Genomic DNA, 27,116 nt, shown 5'->3' on the forward strand with positions numbered 1-27,116 from the left:
GTTCGTTTCTTAGTTTTTATACATTTGGTTTTATGATGGACCAATAAAAGTGAGACAAAGGGATAGAAAAAAAGATAACCTTGCAAAAAGAAAAACGTATTTAGCTTCCTTTACTCTGACACCCACTATAACGCAAAAAATGTACTCTAGAAGCCACATAAATGAAGCCCACTTGTGGGTACTTCAATGTCTATGTAAATATAATCATCCAGTGAAGGTTTAGGAAGTTAGAGAACATTAGTCAGAAATTGCAGGTCAGAAATTTCAAATGATCAAAGCACCTTCTTCTACATTAATTCTCTCTCTCTCTGTATGTATGTATGTATATATATATATATATATATATATATATGTATATAGCAACATTTTCAATCCGTAGACCACTTTGCTTAATTAAATAACTAAAGAAACTTTTTTTTTACCTTTCAAATTGTCAGAACTATATCTTATAGCTTTCAATAATTTTCTACAGAAAGCAAATAAATCTATTGAGACCAATTACAGAATGAAATCCGAGGTCTGTCAACAGAAAAAAAATTGCAATCATAGGCTTTTCAATTGATTTGCTCATGAACGTCTTTATTTGGTTTTGTACAAATTTTAACAGACAAGAAGAAATAGGAATGACGAATCCTCAGAGGCATATACAAGTCTCTTATTGGACGACGATGTGACTGCAAGTCACAACTCTTTCAGATCTTCTGGGCAGACACACTGACACCTAAGGAAACTAGGGTCATCAAAAGATTAATACAAAACCATCATACTTCTGGATATGCTTCATTCCGCTAAGACTGGTAAGACACAAAGTGGAGGAATGTTTGAGTTGGACTGCCTTGTGAGCAGCTGATTGTCTAAAGGTACTCTGTCACAGCACATTCTTCTGTAAATGGTTTCCAGTAATGTTGCAGTGATGCATTTATGGATACCAACTCGCATTCAACTTCCACTGCATACTGAGGAACTGGCATCTCTGAATGGCTCTCTGCACTGAACACAGTCAGTTTAAGGGGTTTATCAACCAAAAGCTTGTAGAAGAAGTCATAAGCTTGGTCATCCCAGGAGCCTTTAGACTCATCAAATCCAATCAAACGACAAAGAAAGGCCTGGGGTACCTTCTCCAGAAGATTCTGAGGCAAAGGTCTTGTGTCTTGGATGTCAACGTCTGACTCGTTTCCATAGTCCACAAACAGGACATGTACTGTTCTGTTGTCTTTCTGGACTACTATCGCTCTGTACCACAGCTTGTCATCAGGAAACAAAGCAAGACAATGGCTCCCTGGTCCAAGACTTTGAAGGAATGTCACATCCTGCTGTGCCTTACCAGCTTCCTGGGCTAGCTGGGACACTTCACATAAATCCTCTGTGTTGGCAAACTGACACCAGAAGAATTTTGGCTCTGCAATGCAGGACGCGTACACCATTTCGGTTTTAGTTTTGAACACTTCTGGCTGCTTGTACGTGAAAGTACTTGTTTTTTCTTTGGAGGGCCCAAGATGATCCTTGCTGTTGCTGGCTTGAAAATCTTTTGCCACAATATTTCCAGAATGTTCTCCAGAAAATGACCTCCAGTATTTCTGAATGACCTTGTTAACTACAATCTTGTCACATTCTGTGGTTACTGTGTGTTGGGGAACACCATTCTCTGAATAATCTCCTCCGGCCACAACTGTCACTTTAAGTGGTTTGTCAACTATGAGATTGTAGAAGTCATCGTAGACCTCATTATCCCAAAAGCCACTGGACTCCATAAAACCATCCAAACGACACAGAAAAGCCTGAGGAGCCATCTCTAGCAGGTTTTGAGACAGCAATCTTACATCTTTTTTCTCAACATCACATTCATTGCCATAATCAACAAACAAGACATGGACTGTTTTGTCTGAGTTCTCAGTTACTTGAGCTCTGTGCCATTTGTTGTCTTCTGAAAACAGAGCAAGGCAGGGAACACCAGGTTTAAGATGCTCAGGCGAAATTACGTCTTGTGCCTTTGCAACCTCATTAGCAAGACATGACAGTTTGTCAAGGTCTTCTGTGTTGGCCTGCTGACACCAGAAGTAATGTGGGCCTGAAATACAAGAAGCATATGCATCCACAGCCATGTTTGGGGAAGTATTTGACCAGTTGTACATGTAACCCTCTGCATTTTGCTCTGGGTGATTGTGGGATGAAAACTGAGTAATTTCTAAGTTGCTGTAGAAGCTATGATTTAAAGTCTCCGTCCTGCTTTTATTGTTCTTAAGAATGATGTCCAAATCCTTCACTTGCTCCGCCTTTGGTGATGAGGCATATGTGGGACACATTTCCTTGTTTTCCTGCATTTCTGGGCCAGTGTTGTTCTTTAATATTGATGATCTGGTGAGTTCAGGTAGGGAATGATCCTCATTTGGCAAAGTAGTCTTTTTTGAGACAGAGACTTCATCGTCAGGAAACACAACAGTCATCTTTGGTCGTCTCATTTTTGTCACCTTCTCCTTGACCAAGGCATTTACATTTAGTGATCCATCAAACAGTTCAACCAACAGCTTCCCCTTCTTCCCTTTTGCTGCTACTGAAATGGTGAAATTGTTCCCCACAGCATGGTTGGCAAACCATTTGTTGATTTCCAGTGATACATCTGCAGGAACATTGAACAGCCCGAGTGGAACAGCTTGAACAGGAACAGACCTGGCGATACTTGCTTCAGGAGGCAAGGGGCAAATATCAGTGTCAAGAACAGCAAGGGTGTCCCCATAGTCAACAAAGTGCACCTTGAGATTTGGGGATCTTTCTACTATTAGACCTCTGTACCACTGATCATCAGTATACTTGGCTAAGCAAATGCTATTAAGTCCAAGTGGACAATCTGAGCTCTGATGATTGGCAGGTAGTAGTGCAACAATTTTCCGGAGTTTTTCCAACATGGTCAAATTTCTGTCCAATTGGCAGTAGAAGTGATGGACCGATTCAGAAAATGTCACCAGAATCTTCTCTTCTCCACCCACTTTAATATTGTGTGTGAAGTAGTGATATTCATCCACTGGGACTTCTGGGGGACTTTGACTCCCAGTATGAGAAAGATCACAAGACTGAGCCAGGTGCTTAGGCAGACTCTCGGATCCGGATTCAATATCTACCACATTCAGTTCCAGATCATCTTCAGATGTTACAGCCTTCCTAACATGTTTTAATTCAATGGCAGACACAGAGTCCAAGTTCATAAAGTTCTGTAAGTCTCTTTTTGCAGCAATGGTCCATTTGGGACTGGTGGGTTTTTGCACGTTAAATAGGCAATACTGAAAAGCTTGTGCATTCAGTTGCAAGAACGCTGGATCTTCAGGCTTTGACGATGGACTGAATCCTGTTGATACAAAAAATATACATTAGAGCATGTAGCACTACCAGCATATAGTAATATCAGTCAAATTTGATTTAATTTAACAGTGCACAAGAGAGACTGTCTCGGTGTGAAAAAGACATTTCTCTGTCTTTAGGTATAATTTTAAAAAGACTGCACTTGTAAACTCAAAAAACACTGCTCAGATATAAATGTTTCATTTTAAAACAAACTAAATTTGGGAAACAAAAGTTTAGTTTTTCCCACAACTGATTTCTGATTAAAACTGCCAGATACCAAAAACAACACCTGCACTGATATTTATGTCATTTGTTTTGTATTTTTTAAAATCTAGATCGGCTCAAATTTTGAATTTTCGAATTTATTTAACAAATTCCTGTGACATTTTCTGAAATTTCATATTTTCATTTTAGTTCCTTAAATTAGCTTAAAATAACCAAGCTATGCAAACATTTTACAGAAATATGTCCCATTGAAAATTCAGTTGTTGAGCCATTGCTTATCAACCCAAATTGTCTGTATTTTGTCTCCTTATAGATGGGAGCTATGCAAGCACACAGGCTTTTAAATAGTAAAAAGTTAAATATTTCTTTGGGATGAGGTAGTTTAGAAAGAGTAACATGTTTGGAAACATTTTAATTGCAATTGTAGAATAGCTAATATTTTTAATAGGACATATTAAAATCTTCTTCAAATAAGCAATTTCCATTATTTAATCATATTTTTGCTTCCACTTAAATAAATGCAAGTAGGCCCACAAACACTGATCAGCTTTTAGTCAAGCGCAAACTTGGACACACCCATCCATCAAGCTTTTCTAAAGACGAAATGATCCATGTCCAGTTCTAGCACTACAAGATTGTCTTTCTGGACAAAAATGAGACAAACTTTCTTTCAAGTCATTTTTTGGATTGATTTGATATGATTTAGAGAAACCAGTTTTTCAGGAATGGGACTACTTTGCTACTTTCATTCATATATTGCATTCGTAGCTTATTAAAATGTAAACTAATTTTACTTTTACATTTTTAATGAACAGAAAAACTGGTACTTGGGGGCTTCAAGTACTACTTTTCAACTTGACAATTTCAGCTCACGTAGCGAAATGTTTGGCCATCTTTGCCTTACCATGCCCATTGTTGACTGTTCGTTTCATCCCGCTCCTCTGGTTGGACTGGGCTGGAATTCGTCGGAAGGACGTGCGTTGTGCTCACGTGGCTTTTTAAAGGCTTCGGTTGACAGCTGGATAGTACGTCATCATCAGGCTGCTTTAGAAGTCACTTTTTACATACACTGAATGCATCCTGAGCTTCTAAAAATGCTTATGGTTTACAAGTTAAAAACAAACAAACAAAGAAACTACTTGTTTTCAGACGCGCGCGCGCTCGCGCAGGTGTACCGCCAGCCAATCAGAGGACGCGCTCTGAGTTCCGTGTTGCTGTGGTTTCCTTCGCGCAGTCCGAGCAGGAAGTGCGAAACAGCCCCCCATGGCCCCGTGTTATTGTGGACGGCTGCAGGCTACTGAATGATGGTAAGTGTGTTTCTGCTGTTTGTTTAGGACTCGAAGACAGGCTGAAACACGGTAATAGTCCTGTGATTATGTTTTGTTTCGGTTTACGGCTGCCATGCTGACTGTTTTTGTGTTTGGACAGATTTCGTGTGTGGTGGAAAAACAGCTTCATCTGCTCTGAATAACATGTAACTGCCTTAGTTGGTCACTGTTTTCAAGGCACATGTGCTGTATTCATCATTTGCGTGAATCTTTACGAAGCCGTGGCTTCCTGCTTCATAACACATCGCTTGTTTTAGCTTGTCTCACAGATTCACTGTTTGGTAGCCTGGCTTGTGTTACTAATTATAGCCGAAAGTTTGTAGTAGCTTCGTATTCTTGCATATTAACATGCAGCAAAGCTGATGTACGTGTGTGAACTTTTCTATACAGTTTAGTTTAAACTTTGCTGTCACCTCTTTCCTTTCTTGGTCACATTTTCTTTGTTTTCCTGCTGCAATAAGCTTCTTCACATTTCCTCAGAGTTAGTTCCAGTTACACATATTCACTCCTGAGCATAATGTAAGCAGGCTATATATTCACATTCAAAACTGGGCATTATTTTTTAACGTTCACAGCTTTACATTAATCCACGCCATGTATAAATCGGTATAAACTGTGCATGCTCTTAAACTGAACCTGATGTGGTTGGTTGTATTTTCAGTGACTCTTTCAAAATGAGTAAGCGAAAAGCCAGTCTGATTATTGATGCATCGACTGTGAAGAACAGGCTAGTGACAGCTGCTGGTGCTGAAAATGCAACGGACACAAATCACCAGGGATTATCTTCACACATCTTCACTACTTCCCCTTCGGTAGGATATGTATATATTTTTTTAAACCTTAAGTCATGTTTTGTGCCTTTACACTATCATTATCTGTTGACTATTTTGTCTTTTCTTCTGGCTGTAGGGGGACATTGGACTCATTGAAAGCATCACTTTAAAAAATTTCATGTGCCACCACTCCTTTGGACCAGTCCAGTTTGGGCCCCATGTCAATTTTATTGTGGGCAACAATGGGAGTAAGTTCATGCTTAGTGCCCTTTAATATGTTGCTAATTATAACTGGTGTGTTTTACACGTGTAGGCGTATTTTAGTATCAGGAAGGTCTATGTTTGAAGAACAACATGCTTAATTTAGCAATAAAAGTAACACAGCTAAATGGTACAACAAAGGCTCTTTCTTTACTGCATAATTGAATTACAATATACAGTAATAGCATTTCTTTGTACAGAAACTCGTATTAGTTGCACTGCTGTTGGTTATAAATTATATCAATTAAAAAAAAAACTGTTTCTAAGAGGTGAAAGCTTTAGTTTACTGTAAACAATGATCACACTCAGTGCTGGGTGCACTTTGCATACTGCGTTCTAGTTCAACTTGCAGTTCTGTGCATATGTTTGACATGCTTTACATGCACTGACTCAGGGCTGTGGTAAAAGAATATTTTAGTAATCGAGTACTCTATAGGATATTTTTAGGATTATCAGAGGAATCGGATCTCTTTCTCGCGCTCTCTCTCTCTTGTCCCCTCACTCCTCCCACCGTTCGCTCCAAAACCGTGACGACGCCACAAAAGCAACCATCACACTGCAAAGTTCAACAATCCGTATTTGTCCCCCAAACCCTGGCAAAACGCCGCACAATTCAACACCATGCTGCTAGCACTTCACAACAACTCATAGGCGGAAGTGAGAGCGCTGCCCTCCACAAATAATGATCCAGGCAGAACTCGGTGCACTACATAATAAAACAAGTTAACGAAGCTTCGAGGCAGATACATTTTCCTTGAGGAATTTTAATAATCGACGTACTCGAGTCATTCGAGGAATTGTTTCAGCCCTACACTGATTTATTAACCCTTTCTCTGTTGGTGGTGTTTTCATTCCCAGGTGGAAAAAGTGCCATTCTGACCGGCTTGATTGTTGGCCTCGGTGGGAAGGCCACCATGACAAACAGGGGAGTGTCGCTGAAGGATTTCGTGAAAACAGGAGAAAGGTAAATTGATGATGGTTCTGATTGGCTGCTGTAGTTTTTTTACATCCAGAAGGTCATGGGGATGGGGTCTCTTTGTCTGCTTAGCACTGCAGATGTTATTGTAAAGCTGAGAAACAGAGGAGCAGATGCCTACAAAAAGGATCTGTATGGTGACTACATCACCGTTGAACAACGCATCTCCAGCGATGGATCTCGGGGATACAAACTCAAAAGCAAATCAGGTGATTTTTCCACATACATAGACAGTTTTTACATCGTAGTTAAATTTCTTTTATCCTCTGAGTTTTGGTTTTATCAACAAAAAGAGCTTCCAACAAGCACTAGTTGTGTTCTTCATGTTAAAATAACATGCCTGGATTAAGGGTGTGTGAGACATACTGTAATTTCCAGACGAAAGCCACTACTTACTTTTTTTTTTTTACGCGCTGTGATCGCTGCATCTAAAGCAATGAAGCAGCTAGTATATGGATTTTTACCAATGGATTTTGAAATGCTGGACTGCAGTGTGATGAAGAAGCCAGCACAAGCTCAAGGGCGAATTTATCCTCGAGACGAAATTGACATTGATATTGTGTTGTGACAGGAGATATTTACACATAATGGTGCTATACAGATTTTTTATTTTAAGCTTCTAATTAAATATGGACAAATAATATACACAAATGCGTATATTATTTGTGCTTTGTTCAGAGCATTTTACAGTAGCCTACCAGGAAACGTCATTGATGGTGATCTTCATGTTTCTCTTGTGGATTATCAGCACTCAGCCCCAGAATCACTTCGTCACACACTTCCTCCGTCTGTCTTTTGTTATCAAAAGTCTTGTCTACGTGTTAGAGGTCACATATACACTGGATGGCTTTTGATAAACATGCGTACGGCTTAGAGATAACTGCGGCCTATATATTTGCACATTTTCTAAATTATTGGTGCGGCTTATTTCCAGGTGCACTCTATAGTCCGGAAAGTACGGTAATTCTTTTGCTCCATAGTCACATCCAGACCTGCCTAATATTCTATTGTTATGATGCCTCCTGTAAAGTCAACGATTTGAAACAATCAACAGAAATTACTTTGGTCATATAATAAATTTAATATGACGGCATCTGAATTTAGACTGAATTTAATCTGAATATTACTGTTGAGTTGGTGTATATATAAATAAACTGGACTGGATATTCCATTCACTCATTCCTTCAGCTCTAGATGTCATTATATACACTGTACTGTGTGTAGGTGAAGCATGATTCTGGTCTGTTCTGAATATCTTTGTAACAATTTCCTTCAGTGGATTACTGTATCTAATATAAACAATTTCTAATTGATTTGAATTATGTTAAAAGGGTTATTATTTGTTCTTTCATATTTAGGTCAACTTGTCTCAAACAAGAAAGAAGAATTAGTAGCAATTCTGGACCACTTTAACATCCAGGTAACAATTATATGTTTCCTTAAATTTGAAGGGATTTTAAGGAAAATCAGTGGTTCTGGTTCTGAAAGGGAGCGTGTGTTATTTTGTGTGTGTGTGTGTGTGTGTTTCAGCTGGATAATCCAGTATCCATTCTCAGCCAAGAAATGAGCAAACAGTTCCTGCATTCGAAAAATGAGTCGGACAAATACAAGGTCCCATTCGCTATGAGATCACTCATTCCAGTTTTCCATTGCTTTGTCTTTCAAGCTGAAGTTGTGGTGTTTTACCATCCCTAGTTCTTCATGAAAGCAACTTTACTCGAGCAGATGAAGAGAGACTACATCCACATCAAGCACACGGAAACAATCACACGGCAACAGGTTGAGAGGCAAGAGGAGGTACAGACCTGCGTTTATCGCCTCAAGCTCTTTTACTCTGGAGTTGATAAATCTGCCAGATGTTTGATGGATGTTCTGATTTCCAATCCACATATTTATCAATGACTTCATGTCCCTGAATTATGAAGTTATTCTGTAGTTCAAAATTATGGTAAAACATTTAAATCTTGTAGTTTAGGGTGGTTTAATACACTGCCATACATTTAACTTAATTCGGTAAAATGCATGGTGTGACGGTACAATCTACAGTTCAAACAAGTTCAGCTTATATCCAATTATCCATGAAATCCTGTTTGGTTCAAATTAATTTCATTTCAATCCAGTTAATTCCAGTCTATTTCCATTATATCGTTTTTATATCTGTATTAAAAAGATATAAATTCAAGACGCTTGATAGATTATAGCGTACTGTAATCTTTTATATACAGTACAGACCAGAAGTTTGGACACCTTTTAATTCAATGAGTTTCCTTTATTTTCATGACTATTGACATTGTAGATTCACACTGAAGGCATCAAAACTATGAATAACACATGTGGAAATATGCACTAAACAAAAAAGTGTAAAACAACTGAAAATACCCCTTATATTCTAGTTTCTTCAAAGTAACAACCTTTTGCTGTGATTACTGCTTTGCACACACTCTGCATTTTCTTGATGAGCTTCAAGAGGTCGTCACCTGAAATGGTTTTCACTTCATAGGTCAACCTGCCCTGTCAGGTTAATAAGTGGGATTTCTTGCCTTATAAATAGTCATGAAGATAAAGAAAACCCATTGAATTAGAAAGGTGTGTCCAAACTTTTGGTCTGTACTGTATGTGGTATCCTCTTTCTCTGTTCACCTTTTGTTTATTTATAAGCTTCTATCTGCAAAATTCACACCTGTTAAAAGAAGCACTGCTTAGTAATGTCATAGATTTCTATATATTATATGAGTACAATAAAAATATCTCTTCATTTGTTTATTTTTTTCCTTTCTTCTCCAGTCTCTTATTTTTGAGGCTTAATTTATATACACTTTCTAAGCTCTGTTTTAAGAGGCAACTAAGAGACAAAATTGCTGCTGATACTTTAGCATGTCTGTGACATATTTCTTTAAAAAAAAGGAAAATGTGTTCATCTTTGTTTTGTGTTCAGTGTCTCAAGGACTTAAAGCACGAGTTCCTGCAGAAGAAAGAGCGATATGAAAGCTTGTCGTCTTTCAGTGATTTGAAGGAGAACTTGGAGAGCCTGAAGAAACAAATGGCGTGGTGTTTGGTAAGATGCTGTCTGACGTCGATGTGTTCAGCAGACAATGTTCCTTTTGGTTGTTTTTGGGACTCTTACCGGGATTAGTTATAATCACTTATATTCATCCGAAGTCAAGAGTGTGTTAAAACGGTTTAAAAGAAAGCACAAGCAAAGCATCTTGCATGAAACAGCAGCAGTGAATGGAAGCAGCTGAAAGTGTCTGTTTGCTGCACAATATCAGGCTGTGTTTCTCTCATGGACACCATCCGATCACTTAAACTCTTAAAACCCACCTTCAGTCAGAAAAGTCTCTTCAACCCAGTTCTTTATTTGTGGTAAAAACAAGGGAAGTTAAAATAAATACTGTTATACAAACACATGCATGGCAGCTGCAGTCAAACGCTGGTTTGGCTCGGAGATTAAGAAAACAATGGCTTGCTTCTGTAGGTCTTGATCATAGGTAAATATGCAGGAGGAACAATTGGAGCGAGCGGTTGTTGATTTAATTTCATAACTTTCTCCATGAAGGTTCCAGTGTCTGTACTTAAAGAAAGCCCCGCTCTCCAGCACATTTTCTTAGTTGGCAAACTTTATGCTCACAAACAACACCTGTAATGGCCTCAATAATGTACCTGCTGATTCAGTGCTACAGCTATCCATCGTAGCCACCTAGCCTGCTTCGTCCTGGTTCCTCAGTCCTAGGTTTTTCCTCACCTTGAAGATAAGAGATTAGCGGTTTATAACCTTGATACATTTCGATGTGTCTTGGTGTATTTTGAACAGAGAGACCGTTGTTTTGTTTCTTTTAGAAAAAGTCCATCATTTCCACCTTTTTAAAGAAGAAAGGTCTGCCTCTTTTCCTGCGTAAAGATGTTTGGAAATAATTGTAGAACTCACGCCACCCACTTTCTGTGTTCTGTTAATTGGCCAAACAGCCACTTGAGATTTATTTTTCTTTCCTTAAAGAAAAAACAACAAATAGCCATACTTTGTGTTTCCAGATGCCATATCAAATCTAGTTATGGCATTCCAGTTCTGCTTTAAAACTTTGTGGCTCCAAAGACTTTTTTTTTATGTCTAAAAAGTAAATTACCTGGCAAACCTTTCTATCCTGTAAATAAACAAATAAAAATCTTGACTGGAACTAATTTATGTTTATTTTTCTGACTATAACTCTGTTGAAAGAAAACAAGAACTAGATAAAACAGGATGTCATCGCCTGTCGTTCTTACTGGGGTATCTAGTGTTTAACAAGCTGTTGCACCTAAACATGATAAACATGTATGTTTTATCACCCTTAGGTCAGGGACAAGGAGCAGTCCATACAGCAGCTGAAGGAGGAAATTCAGAAAGAAGAGAAAGACAAGAAACATGAAGATAACCTGCAGCTCTGTCAGGTATGAAACAAGTTATTCCCTTTCATTTGGAATGTCCAAGTCTTTTTATATATGTACCTTGTCTATACCGGGCAGCTTTTGCTTATTTATTTATTTTTCTTTCTTGCAGTCAAAGCTCGCACAAACGGAGAAAAGGCTGCAGGTGATAAAAAAGAGAGCTGACAGTCTGAGAGAGGAGCACAAGTCCCTCAGAGAGGATAATCTCAACTTTAAACAGCAAGCAAAGATCGTTAACAAAGCTCACAAGGAGCAGGAGGTATTCTTTACAACTTTCTAAATGATTCTCTTAAATAGATGGGATATGTGTGTGTGTTTTTTTTAATTTAATTATTATTTTTTCTTTTACAGCTTGTTTATTTCCGGGCTTTGAACAAACTCAAGCAAACAGAACGCGAGCAGAACCTTCTCCAGGAGAAAATTAACAAGGCTAAAGCGAGGTGTGGAGGTGTTCAGACATCTTACACTGCAAAAACACTCAATCTTACCAAGTATTTTTGGTTCAGTTTCTAGTGCAAATATCTTAGCACACTTGGAACAAGATAGAGTTAAATTATATGTAACTTTTCTGCAAGATGTTGGAGGTTGTTTGAAGCCAATAATTCCTTAATATTGATGAAAAAGTGCTTGTTATAAGTGAAATAATCTGGAACAAGACATTTTACCTTATAAAATGGGAAAAATTTATTTTTCCACAGACAGATTATTTCACTTACAGCTAGCACTTTTTCATCAATATTAAGGAATTATTGAATTTAAAAAATCTCCTATTTCTTGCTGAAAAGTTGCTTGCAAATCAGTTTTGCCGCATTTCACATGCACTAATATTTGCATTAGAAACCAGACCAAAAAGTCTCTTTGTGAGACGATGTGTTTTTGCAGTGCATTTATTGGCTTAGTTTTCTAGAAAACCACACAACAACTTGAAATGTTTCCTCTGCCATCAGCGAGAGACTGAACAACAGCGGAGAAACCAGACGCTCAAGACAACAGGCGACGTTGGGCGAGCTGAAGGAGCAGCTGGCGGAGCTGGAGAGGACGTGTTCGCACCTGAATGAAGACATCAAGAAGAAACATCAGGCACTCCTGAAAGGAAAAGAAGAACGGGACAAGCTAAGGTACGAGAAATACTTCCTGCTTCTCATGCAAGCTAACTCCCTGGGTAGGTCTTTTTTATTTTTTATTTGTGGCTAGTGAGGATTCATCGCTTTAAAAATAATAAATAAAAACCCTTCTTTTATACTAGAGTCGAAGCAAAGAGTGTGCGGTTTGCTTACGAGTCCAAGCAGAAGAGAAAAAACCAGCTGCTGGCCAGTCGATCCAACAAGCTCAAGCGGTTTGGAGACGATGTTCCTGACCTGATTGCTGCCATTAATGATGCGTTTGCTGCAGGAAGCTTCATCAAGAAACCCGTCGGGCCAATAGGTAACTAACCGTTTTCACGTTGTTCTGGTTTTATATTTGTCGTCTGGGATTAATATAAAAAAAACCCCAAAAAACTGAAAGAACGAAAGAAAGAATCGCGAAAAAAAGGAAGGAAGAAAGATGGAGGCTCGCTGTCGCAGATCAAAGCATCTTAATAAATTATCATTAGAGACACAACAATATGAACATTTTGGGCCAGTATCAATATTAATATATTAATATTTCTGTTGTAGTCAATGACAATGTATATTCTTGGACGCTGTTGATTTATTAGAAAGGTTTAATACATTTGTTATTTTAAAATATATTGAAAGTTATCTAGCATTTTCCTCCCACTTCACAAAATGTGCTATTTTGTGTTGGTCTGACACTTTAAATCTTAATAAATCAGTTTGCTCTTCAAAGTGTTTTACTACACGGCGATAAAAAAAAAAAAAGAAGTTAAATCTTAATATAATATTTCAGCTTATGTTGTATTTTGATGAAGTAATGTTCATGCCTGTAAAGTAAACATGGCAACATAATCAGTTAGCAGGCAACTAATCAACTAGTACGAGTTTGTTTTGACGCCATTTCCTGTTCTGATGCCGTGTTTAGATACCTGGTGACTATCAGTGCTTTCGTGCTGATTGTGAACGTGTGATATAGTTCCAAAGCCGTCAGAAAGCACCTTAGTTGCCTCTTAGATTAGTTTGCAAAAGTTGTCGTAGCCCTGCAATGTTTTCAAACACAAACTGGAGTGTTTTTAAATTAGGATTTGACGTGAAAGACTAACACAAAGTAGTGCATAATTGTGATGCAGAAGAAAGTGATTCATGTTTTAAATGTGTATGCAGAAAAATCTGAAAAGTGTGGAGTGCATTTATACTTGGCAGCTTTGAGTCAGATCTTGTAGAATCACTTCTCCTTGCAACTATAGCTAATTTTGAGCCTTCTTATTTGCTAAATAGCCCAAGCTCAGTACGACTGGATGGAGGGAGACTGCGAGCAGAAATGTTCAAGTCTTGCTACAGATTCTTAACTCTATCTAGGTCTGGACTTTGACTGGGCCATTCAGTTAAAGGGTCTGCTTGCAAATGAAAACCCCAGTATTTTTATTTATAGTAAATATTGAAAAGCACTTATTTTTTCCCGTCCACTCCACAGCTATTGACTACTCTGTTGATGTGTTGCATAACATTTCTTGTTTGATCTCAGGGGCTTGCATCAGTTTGAAGGATCCCACCCTGGCCGTGGCGGTGGAGTGCTGTTTGCGGAGCTTCATGAAGGCGTTCTGCTGCGACAACTACAAAGATGAGTTAGTCCTTCAGCGGCTCATGTCTCGCTTCTATCCGAAAGGCAACAGACCGCAGATCATCGTTAGCCCCTTCACCGATAAACTCTACAACGTTCATGCGCGGTAAGAACCTGCTGCTGTTTCTACTTCACTTGCATTTCATGAGAACTATTGAATTACATTTTTTCTTCTTGTTTTTTTTGTTGACCAGAAAAGCATGTCATCCAGATTACCCATCCGTGCTGGACACGATCACATCGGCAACTCCTGTCATCGTCAATTGTCTGATTGATATGAGGGGGATAGAAACCATTCTCATAATCAAAGTTAGTGTCTGCCTGGACTGATGTAGATGTTAGTTTCTGGGGTTTTTTGCACCTTCTTGCTCACTATGTGCATCAATGTGTGGTTTCAGGAAAAAGACAAGGCGAGGAGGATGATGCAGAAAGGCCGGCCTCCAAGGAACTGCCGTGAAGCCTTCACGGCTGAGGGAGATCAGGTGTTCCCGAATCGCTACTACACCTCTGAGTTCAGCATGGCCAAGTACCTCAGTGGAGATATTGAGACGGAAATACAGTAAGTACTTTGGGGTTTATTCATGATAGAATACGCATAAGATGTACAGTTGGCCCTGAAAATCTGTCATAGAAAGGACTGTAACCTGAAACCGGCTATGTTTTATGGGCTGAACAGGATAAATGTTAATGAATAAAACTACAAAACTCAAACTTTGTGTTGTTACTCCAGAGGAAATGGAAAAAGACACCAATAATAAAATTTAAAGGTGACCTCCTGTTCTTCCTGGAACGGTTTAGGACAGGTATGTAGGCTATACAAAACATTATATTTTTTCACAAAATCATTCTAAGATAATGAGATTTTAGTCTGCTCAGTTCAGCTTATTTTGACATAATTTCAGAATGAGCTGTTTTCACTTTAAATTTAAATAAATTGCTGCTGGCCACGCCCTCAGACTCAATGTTTACACTTGCACATGAAAATGGCTTCAAACAGATATGAAATTATACAACCATACATCTTTGAAAAGCAGAAGTGGAGCCTCCTGCACAAACAATAAGAATGCAGCAAAGGGTTTCTGGATGGTAAGTCAACAACAAAACTTGTCTTTTCCAGTTGAAGTTGTACAGTGCATACAGCTGTAAAACCTGCTGACTAAGTGGGCTGGAGCTCCACTTGGGTTACTACTTGGGTGGCTGGGTTTTGCTTTCGTTGCTAGGTAACGCCGCAGTGCCCGTCAGGTGTAACATAACAATCGGGAGGGTTTTGACACAGCTCATTTTCTCAGACACCAAAAGTTTTTTATCTTATTGCCAAAAATCAGCTTGGGCTGATTTTTTTTAGAAGCACTAGAAACCCAAATGGAAGCACACAAACGTGTAAAAAGTGAATTTTGCATAGTAGTTTCCATTTAAGCAAGTAGATATTTTATTTTCTCAGTTTTTTATGTCAGTCGATTACAGAGCAGTGGTTTGTTTTTTTCTGCTTCAGTAACGGCTGCCTCACTGGTTAGCAGATAAAAATACAGTTGGGAAGACAGCAGGACTGGTTCGGTTTGTCGGTCCTTAACACAGAAAGTGCAGGAAGTTTGGAACCGATTCACACTGATGTGGTGTATGATGGGGTTTGTAGTGTAATTAACATGAGCAGAATGTAACCAACAGTCAGGTTGGTTACATTACATATCTACAGTATATCTACACATACTGTAGATATTTGAAATGCCGGTCGTACACAGTTGTTTCACAGGCCTTAAATGTGACAAAGCATTTTTTATTTTTTTTGTCTGGAGCTCAATATCCTGGAATTGTTTCTTCACCTGGGCTGCTTTTGTGCCATTGTGGTCAGAGAACTGGGTCATTTATGTAGATTACGTTCTCTGGGTCAGAGCGACTCCTCCTCCTGCTGCTGGAATGCTGCTGCAATCTCGGGACACAGATCCCCACCCAACACAGCAGTGAGATTCAGCATGATTAAATCAGACTAACATACGATTAACCTGAGGTTGCTTCATAGCGGCTGTAGTTTAAAAGCCGCCTGCTTCCACTTACAAACTGTATGGAAATATGTTTGCAGAATGGATTTTTTAATCTGAGTTACACTCTGCTGCCGAAAGACATAATTTATGACGTGCCGTAGCGGTTAAGCTCAAGAAGTTAATTAAAACTGCTATTCGCACAGTGGTAGTTTGCAATAATCAACAGGTCATTAATACAGTATTTAAAGCATGTGAGATGTAACTTTTTGTAAGAACAACCACATACACACACAGCAGCAGCAGTGTGTCTGCTCCATTCAAACCTAAAATCAGCAATCCTAAGCGGTGGTGATCGCTTTAATCTGTATTTTATAACTTAAACTGTTAAAAAAACAATAAATTTACTTATTAAAATCTCCTAATATAGGCTGTGATTAGAGTGTTATGCTATCTATGAGTCCATGAAAGTCTTTTCTTCCTTTCAATAAATATTAAAAATGGATTTAAATGTCTGTCAGCTCAGCACCAGGGTAGATTTCTACACACTTTATTTTTTTTATCTGTCTCTGGCTTCCCTTAGTGCAAATAGTTTTCCTGAAATGGTTCCAGCAGCGTTAAAAAAAGGCAGTAAAATGAAATAATTAAACAAACTGCTGTAAAAGGTTTTTACACAATTGGATATCTCAGCTGACCTTTTTGAAAGCACAAACCCTTAAGTAGCTTTTACAGCTATCGTGTTGCCATAATCCTAGTTTAAAATCATCAGCCGAAGGAACTGTAAACTGATCCGAAATTACCTGGGATTGCTCAGAAAGTAAAATAAGCTGCAGAACATCACAAAAACTCTGGAGCTTCTTTCTGCTGTGCAGCTTCACACAAAGATCATCAGAACTGACGCCGTTCCATCGCCTCAAATTCTAGCTAAGCAAGTATCAAAACAACGGAAGAATATTCAACACTGGAACTGGAAAACATTTTAAATGTCCCAAATAAACAAATGAAACAACAGAAACAACAATAGTTAAAATTATGAACACTAAAATTATATATTATGAAGTCTCAGTAACCAAAATTGCATTTCAAAAAAACAGTAATCATTAAGCTCAGGCAGGAAAAAACAGGCAGAAGTGGCAGGTAGTGCAAACATCGTACTTGTTGTCAAATGTTTGCGGCATTTCTCAACATGCCGGCTTTTCTTTACGACTTTAAAGAGGAGCGTCTCTTTGACGATTGTTCTCCAGATGGAAATTATATTTGTTGTGCAATTAATTGATGTATTGCTCATTATGACAGGTTAACAGACCGCTGCACAGTCTTTGGTGCCATGCTTCATCATTATTGCTTTTGGTCTATAGGTGACGTTGGGGTTTGCGCAGAAAAATCACAGTTTATGCTGTGGAACATTTTTGTTTTCTGTGGAAACACGCAACATCAGTTCATAGACGCATTCAGAACAGGAACACACACTGAACCGCATTGGTGGAAAAACCCTAACCTGCCAGTTGTACTGGTGCATTTCGATGGATGGCTGGACGGTGGCATGAAGGAAAAGGACAAACTCCCGGTTCTTCAACATCGCCTCTGGCCGGACACTGATCCCAAATTCACATTAAGTCTGGCTTTAGAGATGTTGACGTGAACTCGTTTTGAGTCCAGTCTGAACTGTTGGGAGTCGCTGACTGAGAGAAAATCTCTGATGTGTGTCGCAGTGTGCTGGAGTCGGAACTGGAGAATCTCGAAGCTCAGCTGTCCAGGTTTCAGCTTCAGGTGAACTCCGTCAGCGAAGACATAGTTAACATGGAGAGCAGCCTGAACAACACCATCAAGACCCTGAAGAAGACTCAGGTCAGCGTGAGGCAACATCACCTCTTAAATCTAATTTTACCGTGTCATTACCTACCCGCTCTTTAAATCCTTTGTTTTCTTATAATTTTTCTGTTTTGGCTGCATCGCAGGCCTCTGAGAACCAGGTCAAGGCAGCAATAAGTGAGCTGGAGACCGCTAATGAGGAGCAAAGTGATGACATCTCCTCCTTGGTGACCCTCAGCTTTTCTCAGTTTTATCACTGTCAGAATCAGACACAACGTTCATGAGCTGTGCCAGATTAACGCCTGAAATCTCAATGCACAGGAGGAAGTTGCCCAGGAGAACCAACAGAAAATTGAGGCGGAAAAACGAGCCGTTCAGGGGGCGAAGGCAGAACTTGACAAGCAGCGGAAAACATCAGAAGAGGCAGACTCCAAGTACTCTTCTGTCAGAGAGAAAATCGATCAGCTGCTAGAGGAAATCGAGCCACTGAAGGTGAAAAGGAATTGCTGATATTTTTGACATTTTGACCCCCTCAGTGGTAGTAGTGCAAGAGTTTGTTCTCTGCTTTTATCATCTAGTATTTAAACACAAGGATCTCCTGATGGTGAAAAAGATAATTTTTTTTGTTCTTGCCATCCAGGACGAGCAGCTGAAACTGGAGACTGAGTGTTTAAAACATGAACGTAACCTTAAACTACTAGAGAAGAAACTGAAAGGGTACGAGGGCAACATCCAAGCAATGAGAAGCGTACTTTCAGGCAAAGAGCAAGACTTGCAGGTAAAGAGAACTCTGCTTGTTTTTTTTTACTTTTCCAATCTGTTTCAAGTAAACCTAGTTTCTGCACTTCAGCAATTAGGGACAGATGGTAGAGCTGCAACTAAGGATTATTTTAGTAATCGATTATTGTGACGATTAATCTGATAAATTTTTTTTTACACATTCTGCAGATTTTCCAATCAAAAATCCTGCTGAACAAAAAATTTGACATATCCTAAAATGTGCAAATAATTAAAGTCCTTTGTTACATAAGAAAATGAACATTTTGTTGCCGATAACATAACGTTCCTTATAACGTGAATTTGAATCGGGTGAAGCTACAGCTTGAGGAGTTTTGGCTAAAACGTATTTACAGACAGAAGATGTTCTGATCTTAAATTCAAAATGTATTTTGTGCAGTTTTGGCTTAATTACTGCTCGGAATATGTTGTGCTTTTTTTCGAGTCTGTATACTCCAGTTAACGATTAATCGATTACTAAATCGTTTATTGAAGATTATTTCAATACCCGATTAATCGTTCCAGCCCTAATCGATAGCGTATTCGCCTATAAAGACCAGACTCTGACCAGACACGATTGACGTATTGACAGGAAAACGTGAAGAAAGCCACGCAGATTAGCCCCGAGCGGCAGCACGTCACTTCCCCCACCAAGAGCATCGACACAGAAATCACACGGCTCAAGAAGAAGCTCAAGGTCTATGAGGGAAACCACGGCGAGCAGGAACTGGTGATCAGGTGAGAGACAGCGCGGATCAATCAGAAAACATCTCTCTGCTCCCACATCGATGGCAAACTACGCATAGGAAGATGTGCTGAGTACAGATGCTTTCATACGTTTGGATGTTTGTGTCTTCAGCTTTCCCAGTTACAGATTTGCCATGTTTCTGTGGAGAATCCACAGAAGTGTTATTGCATAAGGTCCAAGGTGAACGAAAACAAATGTATGCACAGCTGGGTTATTCGAAATAGGTCAGACCAAGACAGGAAATCAGAAGATGTCATAAAGGAAGACAGGGAGCAACAGGTTTCTTTTAGTGATTGACAGCTACTGTATGTTCAGAACAATTAACACACCCTCTTTTATTTCAGTGGCAGAACATTTGTGTTCATAATGGTAGCGATACCAACTCATAGCTTCCCCACCAGGTCTTTATTTGCCTCCTTCCTCTCGCCTCCAGTTACATTTTAGGAAATAGGCCTTGCTTCAGGATTTTGGGCTCTGACCCATTTCTGGGTCACATGCAGTAAGGAAAGAGAGAAACGAGAGAAGCCCCAGAAAGAGATCACCAGCGTAAAGAGGAAAAAAAGAGGAAAAGGAAGCAGCTGTAATGCACACATTGACAAAAAACAAAGACAGTGAAACTGGGATGCGCGGGAGGAAAAAAAAAAAAGCCAAACTAAGAGGGAGAATTAATAGAAGCAGCAGTCTCATTGGATCGGCCGAACCTCTGCTGAGCCTCCTTTGTACCTCAATCAGATCTGCCTCTTGGCTATTCCTAACTCATCTTGTGCCCTGGTTTCATGCAGTTTAAGTCAGAAATATTTACGCCATGCCAACTTCTTCCCTCTGACCTCATTAGGGAGTACGCCGAGGCCCTCTCGCTCTACAAAGAGAAAACCAACCAAGTGAGGGATCTGCGCAAGTTCATCGACCGGCTCAACAACATCATGTCAGACAGGCAGAACAGATACAAAATAATGCGCAGGTAGAGAAGCAGCCATCACCATTTCAGATGTGTTTTCACTGTTTATCTTACACTTACAACTGCCATTTTACTGTGGTGTGAAAAAGTGTTTGCCCCCTTCACGATTTCCTGTTTTAAAGTGTTTCAGAACATCAAACCAATTTACATAGGAGTCAAGGCCAACACAAGTAAACACAGAAAACACTTTTTATGTAAAGGTGTTTAAAAAACATCTAAACATACATGGCCCTGTGTGAAAAAGTGATCGCCCCTAAATCCAGTAACTGCTTGGGTCACCCTCAGAAGCAACAACTGGTATCAAGTGAAGAAAGAAGTCAGCACTTTGACTTCATTCTTCAGTCATTCAGAGGTGGACTTGCTGGAGTGTTTTGGATCATGGTCCTGCTGCAGAACCCAAGTTTGTTTCAGCTTGCGGTCACAGACAGATGGCCGGACGTTCTTCTTCAGGATGCAGAATTCACCGCTCCGTTTATCTCAGCAAGTCCTCTGGGTCCTGAAGCACCAAAACAGACCCATCACAGTACCACCACCATGTTTCACTGATGGTGTGATGTTCTTTTTCGGAGACGCTGTGATGCTTTCACACCAGATGCAACGGAGCAAACACCCTCTCAAGAGTTCAACTTTTGGTCTCGTCAATCCGCAGAATGTTTTCCTAAAAGTCTAAAAGGGAAAACTGAGACGAGTTTTATTTTTGTTCAGCAGTGATTTAGTCTTGACCAATGAGGCCTGAAGTTCTTCAGATGTTGTGGGGTCTTTTGTGAGCTGGATGAGTCGTCACTCCACTGTGGAGGTAATTTTGGTCGGCGGGCCTCTCATACGAAGCTTTATCATTGCTCCATGTTTTCACCATGTGTGGATACCGACTCTCTGTGGTTGGCTGGAGTCCCGATGCTTTAGAAATAGCTTCGCAGGGCGTGCTGTGGTGGCGCAGGGGGTTAGCACGCCCCACGTTTGGAGGCCTTAGTCCTCGACGCGGACGTCACGGGTTCGACTCCCGGTCCCGATGACCTTTACCGCATGTCTTCCTCCCTCTCCTCGCCCTCCTTCCTGTCTGCCTACAGTACAAAAAAATACGAGCCACTAGTGCCTCAAAAACTCTTCGGAGAAAAAAAAGAAATAGCTTTGTAACACTTTAGATACTGATATATCTCAATTACTTTTGTTGCTACATTTCTTTGGCTCTCAGAATGGCGTTTAGCTTTCGAGGATCTTTTGGCATACTTCACTTTGTCAGGCAGATTCAGTTGAAGTGATGTCTTGATTGAGAACAGGAATGGCAGTAATCTGGCCTGGGTGTGGCTAGAAACAGTGACCTGAGGTGTAATAAACCACAGTTATGTTTTAACTGAGGGGCCAATCTTTATTTTTTCCTCCCTAAATTTGAAAACTGCATCTTGTGTTTACTTGTGTTGGCTTTGACTAATATTTAAATTGGTTTAATGTTCTGTATGACAAACATGCAAAACCACAGGAAATCAGAAACGGGGCTAACATCGTATGACACTACTGTATTCTGTTGGGGTTTTATATGACAGAACAACAATTTCCTCCTTTCCTCTCCTTCCTAAGATCCCTCTCAGTGAGGTGTAAGCTGTACTTCAATAACTTCTTAATCAAGATGAACTGTTGCGGCGCCATGATCTTTGATCACAACAACGAGACGCTTTCAATTTCGGTACGTCTTTATCTGTGCTACTCATCGTATATAGTGCTGCTATGGCTCGGTTTTGCACATGCAGTGATCCAACATAGTACTTGTTCCACATCCAGATTATTTCACTTATAACAAGACATTTTCCCCCATATCATGAGTGAAATAATCTGCCAGTGGAGGTGGTTCTTTTTCATCAATATTAAGGAATTGTTGACCTAAAACAAATTCCTATTTCTTGCTGAAAAGTTACTTGTATGTTAGTTTTGTCTTACTTCAAGTGTACAAAGACATTTGCAGTAGAAGCTTTGTGAGACTTTGTGATTTTGATTTTTTGTATTTAAATTGAAATGCACAATTACATAAAAAACCAAGTTATACAAAATAAAGATGCCTGCTTTCATTATTGTATTAAAGTAACAAACTTATGTTCAAGGGTAATTCACACTTCCAAGACAAGGAATCTGTTACCTTTAGGTGTCTGAAATATATACATATATAAAGAGTAAGTACAATCTGAGTAATAGCTAATTCTGTTTTGCTCCAAAGGTAAAGCCTCCAGGCAGGGACAAAGACGGTGCGAGCGACATGAGGTCTCTGTCTGGTGGGGAGCGCTCCTTCTCCACTGTTTCCTTCATGCTCTCCCTTTGGGAGATCACAGAATCACCGTTCAGATGTCTCGACGAGTTCGACGTCTACATGGTGAGCGCATAAAAAGCATTTAAACAACACTGACTCGTGTGTATGTCTTTGGAAAGGAAGGGGAAAAAAGGCATGAACACTCGGCTGAATTGAAAACTGTTTTCTGCAGGACATGCACAACAGGAGGATTTGTCTGGACCTCCTCCTGGAGCTTTCAGAGCGGCAGCACCTAAGGCAGTTCATCTTCATTACTCCCTTGAACACCAGGTGACGCCTTATTTCATATATACCAGGGTGTCCATGCGTTCTTAAAAAGTCCTAAATTCATGTATCTAAAATTAAGGTCTTAGAATATCTTAAAATAGCTTTAAAAAAAGTAAGTTGGCCTTAAATACATTAATCACAAGTCTTAAATTTTGTCTTGGCAGGACTGTTTAATTGCGTGTCTCCTATGCATTTTTTTTTCTTGCGGGATTTTTTCTGTCAGGGAAACGTTTAGGCCTGTCACGATAGCAAATTTTGCTCAGCGATTAATTGTCTCAAAAAATTATTGCGATAAACGATAATATTGTTTGAAGATCTTTTTACACTGATTTAATGGAAATGACGTAATAATGCATGTGATTTCTTGCCAAAGATAAATACACTTTATTTTCAAAAGAACATATAACACTTGAGCTGATAAACAAAATAAACAAAACAACCAAAAACAAAAATAAAATGAATTCTCAGTCTCCATTAACAATAAACTCACTTGAAAAAAAATTAAACAACATAAAGCCAAAGTGGAAATAAATACTGCATTCAACCAAAAGAGTGCAGATTATGAAGTCTGTATACTATGTTGCCCTTCAGTAATAATTAGATTTAAATAGAGAAGATGGGCACATCGACTACCTGATGCAATAGTTCACATTACATGATTTTTGCTCCTATTTTTCCCCTTACAACAATCTTAAAACATTGGTCTTTCTAAGATTGTGTGGTGTGTTACGGTAGATCGTCGTGGCGCTCTGATCCAAATCAGGGGTTTTTTCCCCGACTGGGATCTTAACGCAGCCTGTTGAATGTGACAGGTAGCCAATCAGAAAGCGTGGATTCTCCTCTGTGTTTTCTGAGGGGAAATTACGGAGGGGAATCCCAAACAGCTGATACGGCGCAACCCAAAGTCCAGCGGACATTGGAGATGATATGTGGAAACAACATTAATGTTTATTCAACATGCAAAGAATATAGAAATGACAAGAGGAGGAGTTGGAGCGAAATTGCTACCGCAGTTGATAATCCCGGTAACTTTTCAGCTGTTCTTCATTAAGGTGACATAAATAGGTTATAATGATTTTCATTCAGTCAGGACTTTACGCTGACACTAGCCACATGCATCGCAGGTAGACTGTAGTAAAGCGTTGATTAATGCCTGGTTTTAAAATTAGTTCACTGGACTTGTAGCCATTATTTTGTGCCCATTGTTGGACACCACACTGCAGGACCGAACCCGGTGGAACCGTTATATCTAGGATTTCTGTCGGCTAATGTGTGATCTGTCAGGTTTTAAAAATGGGCCGACAATCGGCTGACAGCTTTAAGATTGTGCAGTGTGCGCTGGGCTTTACACTAAGGAAATGAGGAAGGGAGGAGTCAGTGGAGAGCACCAGAGTTGAGCCTTTTTTCATTCAGTGTCATTAACAGAAAGAGAAAAAGGTCAGAAGAGACGATAATACCGATAATTAAAATGAAGTCGGTAGTTTAAATTTATCGTACGATTAATTGATTTATCGTTTATTGCGAAAGGCCTAGAAACGTTTGAGTCACACTCAGACATGTTCATTGCTTCCTGTGACATTGCTTCCTCTGCTAACATACCCTTGCTAGCTAGCCAGCTGGTTTGCGTCTATTATGGGTAAGAGTAAATTTATTGCAAATTGGCTGTGTGGAGTTTATACATTTCTTTTGAGATATAGATCTTAAATTCCACTCATCATGGTCTTAAAAAGTCTTAAATTTGAGTTGGTAAAACCTGCAGAACCAGTTGCTGAATAATTTGTTTTTGAGGTTCATAGAAATTCACTTTCAATTGCTCCAAAAAAGCCCTGAGAGCTAGTGAAAAAAAACTTACTGTAAATCCTGTTAAATGTATTTTATCTCCCTTTAGAGTGGCTCAATGAGAGTGGGGGTGTGTGACCAGTTTAGGTTTGTGTCTGAACCCAAAAATCCCAATTTTTGCAACAGTCATTGTATGAAACCGGCAGAAGACATTGCAAACCTGCGTAATAGCCTTAAGCCTCGTCAACCCTCTGAACTTTATATGGTGTTTCTATCTGGTTTCAACCATCACTAAGTTGCAGAAGCATTTGAAGCCGTCCACCATTCATTTAAATGGTATTTTAACGAGTGAGATATTTTAAAAAGCACAGATGTTAAAAATTTGAAAAGTCATACCCTGGGGGTGGATTTTTATGTTGAGAGCTTCTTTTTTTCTGTCATTGTAAATCAGATGTAAAAGTTAAAAAATAAAGATTGGCTACTTGAACTACGCCATTTACATATCCGGAGAGGAAATAATGATTTGTTTCCAGCAGCAACGTAGTTTAAACAGTTTTTTCCCTGCAAATTTTCCCTTGTTTACACCATCTAGCTTTACTGGTGTGACATCAATGCTGTCACAGTAATGTTTGGCAACCAGTTAAAACTGTTGATTCTCTTTCAGCAACCTCCCCAAAACGGCTCTCATCAAAATCCATCATCTGCGGGATCCTGAGCGAGAAGACGGCCAATCAAGAGACAAAGATCTGTAACATACACCAGCCGTGCTTTTCATACGTAAACCACTGCCGGTTTGTGTACCGGGGAGGTGCTAAAACTTTTAAACCTTGTCCTTACATCTTCTGGTGTTTGCTGAAAAGTATCGTTTTTATGAAACTTTTTATGAAACTTAAATATAAATATCTGTGTGTGATTTATTTTTCTATTCTTTGTATATAGATGAAGATTTAGATGGAAACCTACTGTAGACTCATAACTCTCACTGGCAGTACTGTATTTCTATTGTTTTACTTGATGATGTTTACCCGTATGTGTTTGAGAAAAGTGTTTTTAAGGAGTTGTTTACCTAAGGAGTAAGGTTTCAACCTGTGTGTTTAAATGTTTATTTATGAAACCTTATTTTGCTGTGAATTATGTTTTATTTCTAAGAAAAGCAAAGAACTTAAGTGACCTTAGTGTTGCAGTTTGTGTACAAGTTTTGCAGAATTTTGCATTGTGAAAGCTTTATGAACAATCATATGGGGATAATGTACTTGGAAGACATTATTGTGTTTGGTTTGTTGTCTTTTCTTCTGTATATTTTAAAGTCTGTCTTTATGTATTATGTCCCACCTCATTTTCTATAGATGTGCCTCATACTCCTCTGCTGTGTTCTAGCTGAGTCTACTCACTGTTGACTAAAAATGATGGATTTTACTTACCTTCTGCATTTGCTATTCACTTGTTTTTTTCTTTTCTCTGTCCACATGTTGGATTTCTCGCTTGTGCTGGTGCTGTGTGAGGAAAAGCAGGTGGTCTTGACTCAGGATGGGCCGGCATGAGACTCTCACGATACCATAACCTAGCATAAATACTGCATTCCCACGTTGTTGTCTTTTTTACACAATAATGAATGTATAACATGAACTAATTGGTTTAACTGCATATAGAAGAGCAACAATTGTTCCTACTGCTGCTGACTTAAACACCCATTAAATTATGTAGTTTTCAAGTGACTGTTGTAGAAAATAGTATTTTTTGTTGTTGGGTTTTTTGTGGTTCAACAGTACATTGATTTTTGCTAATTAGTTACCTAAAATCAGGTATAACCTGCTTATTTTAGCTAGCTAATTAGTAGAACTTCCTGGTAAAACTGGTTACTGTAGTCCCTTTTCTTGCTTTTCATATAAAAGTTTTTAAATTCTAAATTTTAGCATCTATCCTTAAATTGCTTAATTGTCCAGTTTAAACCTAATGACCAAAGTCTATAACAAATTGTACGGCTAAATTATATATTTTCTTTACTACGTTCACGTAAAAGCCTCATCATTTTATTAATAAAACACCAAGATACGGTATATACCATTCAGATTTTCTTCCCCACTAGCTAAACCTCTCAGACCATTCTGGATTAAACACAAAGAGCAAAAATGATTACTCGTTACAAATTGGGAACAATTGTGAGATATATATCTTGAATTATTATTCTTACTAGTCAGAATGTAAATGCAGATATCTTAAATTACCATTCGGGATAGTACAAATTTTGTTTTGTCCAGTCAAAATGCATTTTCAGATAACTAGAATGTAATTACAGATAGTCAGACGAAACCGAATTTATGTTAAAACGGCTTGCCATAGATTCAGGGGTTAGGAATATTTCTGCAAGTCACTATAAATTCATAGATATAGCCTTCACAACTAGCCTATCTCAGTGTAGCATTTTCAGACTGCTGTGCTCTGAAGGTAACTTAAGGAAGGTAAA

General features: G+C 39.0%; 2 protein-coding genes across 2 annotated transcripts; one reads left to right on the forward strand and one right to left on the reverse strand.

Annotated features, from left to right (window-relative positions):
* Nucleotides 1-561: 561 nt before the first annotated feature.
* tdrd6b (tudor domain containing 6b) lies at nt 562-4,625 on the reverse strand. The gene is made up of 2 exons (XM_028001121.1): nt 4,466-4,625; nt 562-3,340 (listed from the first exon to the last, which is right to left on the reverse strand). The coding sequence occupies exons 1-2, from the start codon at nt 4,491-4,493 to the stop codon at nt 855-857; spliced, it is 2,514 nt and encodes an 837-aa protein (XP_027856922.1). The 5' UTR covers nt 4,494-4,625; the 3' UTR covers nt 562-854.
* Nucleotides 4,626-4,731: 106 nt separating this feature from the next.
* Nucleotides 4,732-26,367, forward strand: smc6 (structural maintenance of chromosomes 6). The gene is made up of 27 exons (XM_028001120.1): nt 4,732-4,868; nt 5,551-5,701; nt 5,799-5,910; nt 6,782-6,887; nt 6,972-7,108; nt 8,258-8,319; nt 8,430-8,510; nt 8,595-8,696; nt 9,835-9,954; nt 11,229-11,324; nt 11,434-11,580; nt 11,673-11,761; nt 12,269-12,439; nt 12,568-12,746; nt 13,944-14,145; nt 14,234-14,348; nt 14,438-14,598; nt 17,728-17,863; nt 17,974-18,054; nt 18,149-18,319; nt 18,468-18,605; nt 19,197-19,342; nt 20,188-20,313; nt 21,886-21,991; nt 22,517-22,669; nt 22,779-22,876; nt 25,317-26,367. Exons 2-27 carry the CDS (start codon nt 5,564-5,566, stop codon nt 25,402-25,404), a joined length of 3,261 nt encoding a protein of 1,086 aa, XP_027856921.1. The 5' UTR covers nt 4,732-4,868; nt 5,551-5,563; the 3' UTR covers nt 25,405-26,367.
* Nucleotides 26,368-27,116: the final 749 nt, after the last annotated feature.

The sequence above is a fragment of the Xiphophorus couchianus genome, chromosome 19 (genome assembly GCF_001444195.1).
Source record: "Xiphophorus couchianus chromosome 19, X_couchianus-1.0, whole genome shotgun sequence".
NCBI classification, from domain to species: domain Eukaryota; kingdom Metazoa; phylum Chordata; class Actinopteri; order Cyprinodontiformes; family Poeciliidae; genus Xiphophorus; species Xiphophorus couchianus.